The 3,861-nt window shown below is 42.7% G+C and overlaps 1 protein-coding gene across 1 annotated transcript in view; it reads right to left on the minus strand.

The window, feature by feature from the left end:
- Positions 1–1,582, minus strand: part of tbccd1 (TBCC domain containing 1) — a 3,556-nt gene extending 1,974 nt beyond the window's left edge. The window contains exons 1-3 of the mRNA XM_015396415.1: positions 1,010–1,582; positions 727–913; positions 135–653 (exon numbers count right to left, since the gene is read on the minus strand). Of these exons, the coding sequence (XP_015251901.1) occupies positions 135–653; positions 727–913; positions 1,010–1,058 (755 nt within the window). The 5' untranslated portion in view covers positions 1,059–1,582. The remainder of the gene's footprint in view (positions 1–134; positions 654–726; positions 914–1,009) is intronic.
- Positions 1,583–3,861: the final 2,279 nt, after the last annotated feature.

Raw genomic sequence — 3,861 nt, forward strand, 5'->3', positions numbered from 1 at the left:
CTTTGAATCAATCTGACTGGATGATCTGGTGAACTGGAAAGTGCCTCGAAATGACATGCTGTGAAATGGCGCTATAGAAATGAACTGAATAGAATTGAAACATCAGTCCAGCTGTGGACCTCTTGACCACTCACTTGTTTAGCCGGGCCTCCATCACCGTTCTCTGCCAGCTCTGAATCCTTTTCTTCTTTTCACTCAGCGCCGCCTGGTACGCCGGCGGCAGACCACCAGGGATCTCGCACGTGTCGCCGTCCATCTGGAAGGGCACGGCCAGTGCGTGGAACTCTGACGGGGGCAGCAGGCGATAGCAGGAGGTGTCTGACTTGGACAGGGGGCCGGCGAGGCCCTCGGTTCCCAGAATCAAAGGCTGATCCCAGACGTTGGGGACCACAGCCAGCCCCACGCTGGCCATGTGGTCCTCCAGCGACGGGTAGAAGGTATGGAAGGGACCCAGGGTTATGTTCGAGTTACCGGGCAGAAGCAGCGGGCAGGTGGGGGTCAGGGCGTGGACGGTGCACCTGGACGAGGCGCCGACCACCACCCTGCCGGCCACGCACACCACGCGAACATTCTGACAGCCGTGAATGTGGACGCTGGTCTGTACGGGACCCAGGACCACTGTGCAGTCGCGGCATTTGTCGACGCTGACGGACCTAAAGAGAAACCACAGCTGAGTCCGAGTCCCAGAGCGCCAAACGCTCCCAGCGTCAGAGAAAGCGGCCCCACCTGAGAGGAGACAGCAGGTATATGAAGGCCTCGGAGCAGCGGTGGATCTTGAGGTTGGCTCCGGTCAGCTTGTCAGACGTTTTGGCCAGAGTCTGTTTGATGACCTGGGACATCAGCACAATCTTACTGCCGGCGGCGGCCGTGTGGGTGTTCCGGGCAATCTTGGCTCTCTTCATGGCTCCTTCCACTGGGAGGAACAGAAAGCAAGCCGAGAGTCAAAGGGCAGAGAAAAGGAAGCAGGTCTGAGGGTGAAGGAGGCGGAAGGCAGCAGACTGAGGCACACCTTGTTGAGCCCAGGCCAGTTTCTTCCCTGACTGGAGGCAGGCGGTCATCCCGAACGGGTTGAGCGTGAGGTTTTGTTGGAGACACGACAGGAGTTTGTCCAGAGGGAAGGAGCGGCTCAGCGACGAGAATCCTGACTGGGCTTGGAGCGGACCTTTGGTCAGCAGCCTGTGGACGGGCTGAATACCTTTACCGTGGCCCACCGAGCCCTCCAGGAGGAGACCCAGGCTTTCAACGGCCTCCAGGGAAATCTGCAGAAACACGACTGGAGTGAGCTACGTTTCAGCACCGCCTGAGGAGAAGACTTTAGAAAGCATCACTAAACACACCGTTTTATAGACAGAAAACAAATGTTAGATCAGAACATCAGGAAACGATGATGAAACAAGAAAGCAAGAGATTAATACGACGCTCCTAAATCAAACATTCAGTCGTAGAAAGAGGGGTTAGGGAGCTTCAGCCCCTCCAGGACACAAATGACCTCTAACCTCTTTCATCAACCGCAGTTCGAGGGAAAAATGTTTTCATGTTCAGTCTTTTTAGAAGTCTTGATAACTGATCTTTTTCCCAAGCGCTCCGTTTAAATCTGCAGAAAATGAACCGTTTTTATGTTATTTCCTGTCTAGTCTTTATTATTTAAAGACATATTTATAATATAATAAAAATGGACAAAAACTTATAGTTAGAATAATAGTGACTAATAAACAACTCTAAAAACAAACCAAAACTGCAGTTAAAAGTATATAGCAAAAGTAGTGTTGGGCATAGATACATTTTTTTATCTAAATTAATCTCACTGTAAACTTGGAATTAATCTAGATTAAAATGGTTTATTTGATTTACTTTATTAATCCCTTGTGGGAGTTTTTTTTTTCTGGCAGTGCAACCGTTTACAGAGGAGAGAAAAATATGATTGAAAGTACAAATAAGATATAAGAATAAGATAAGATAAGGATGATATGTGTGTGTGCTACCTAAATGATAAGTTTAAGTAGCACGGATTAAGGTTTTTTATGCCAGGTGATGAATTAGAGAAGGGATTATCACCTGTTTCCAAACTGCTTGACAAAGCTTTGATAATTGGGGATGAAAATAAATGATAATGAATAAGATGCATTTGTGTTTAATACGTGTTTATTAAGATAAACATGAATTCTGAACTGTAGGCCTTCATAATAGGTCAGTAGTTTTGTGTCAGTCTGTCTATTTCTCCCTTTTCCTACGATAGAGTATTAGGGCCAGGCTAGAGATTTTTATTTCTTCCATTTCGAGAAATAAGTCATAACGTTGAGAATAAAGTTGTAAAATAACGTGTCTTGTAATGGTATGACTTTATTCTCGTAACGTTACGACTTTATTCTCATAACGTTATGACTTAATTCTCGCAACATTACGAGAATAAAGTCATAACGTTACGAAAATAAAGTCGTAAGATTACCAGTCTTGTAACGGTACAACTTTATTCTCGTAGCGTTATGACTTTATTCTCGTAGCGTTACGACTTTATTCTCCCAACGTTACAAGAATAAAGTCGTAACGTTACGAGAATAAAGTTGTAAAATTACCAGTCTTGTAATGGTACGACTTTATTCTTGTAACGTTAAGACTTTATTCTCGTAGCGTTACGACTTTATTCTCGTAGCGTTACGACTTTATTCTCGTAGCGTTACGACTTTACTCTCGTNTTTTTCTTCTTCTGTTTTTCTGCTCTACTTACATTGCAGCGTCCATATAAACTGTAAAACTCCCTGCATAATTATTAGTAAAATCTGTTGGGCTCTTTTTGGCATCAAGACAATTAGTCTTATTGCCACATTGCCAGACAGGACACTGTAAAAAAAAAAAAAAGTAACATAATGTGTTTCTGCTACCAAATAAAGCTCCCTGCTGTAGATGAGCGATCTGATAACTTGATGCAACAACCTAACAACATTCTGAAGTGACAGAAGTTTCCAAACCGCAATGTTTATCAGAATAAACACGCTAACTCTGGTTATAAATATCCCCCCCCACCCCCAACCCCCCCTCACCCACGCCACCAAAGTTGAGATCATTTCTCAGTTTTTCTAAAGACAACTTAATAGACATTATCAATGATAATGTTGTCTATGGACTGATGCACTTCCATTGCTATTTAATTTAAACACTTAATTTCCAATATTCTGTCGCTATACAAACTTTTATTTGATTGTTTTGTTTGATAAGACAACATAAAGTAGTGCATCTTTTACTTTGATTCCCCTAAAGAATGAAACATAAACAGGCCCAGCAACAAGCTCAACGGAACTGAATCAGTTCAGGTTGTTTTTTTAGAAAAAAGAAAAAAAGATTGTAGTGGAAAAAAAGTAATGAACTATTCACCCCAGTTAAATAAACGGAGATCGATGGATTTCACTCAGTCAGCAATTTATTTTAATCTTTTTAAAGAGAGAACAGTTCATCATTCGGTCCTTATTTCACGGTAATCAGCCCTGTTCTGACCTGGGCAGCGTTCGCTCCTCCTTACTTCCAATAATGGAAACTTATCATGAGTTCAAAACAAATTACACTTTGGTTAAACTGTAAAAATTTATGAATAAACCTTGAGAAAGAATCTGGTTTGTTATGGGAAGAAAGAATGTCTAAAAACAGCCCTCGCTCAAGGGAATTGTGTGGCTCTGCAGGTGAAAAAGGCTGAATGGAAACTTTTATAGCGAATAAATAGCATTAATTAATATATGAAATAAGAGAAACTAAATTTTCCAACCACACAATTTAATCAGAATGATCAAACAATGCTTTCAAGTTCAGTTTATTATTCTGAAACTACCATCCACATAGCTCTACACGGTAGTGGCAGCATGGTGGTGTGCA

The sequence above is a fragment of the Cyprinodon variegatus genome, unplaced genomic scaffold, assembly GCF_000732505.1.
Source record: "Cyprinodon variegatus isolate N-32 unplaced genomic scaffold, C_variegatus-1.0 Scaffold796, whole genome shotgun sequence".
NCBI classification, from domain to species: Eukaryota; Metazoa; Chordata; class Actinopteri; order Cyprinodontiformes; family Cyprinodontidae; genus Cyprinodon; species Cyprinodon variegatus.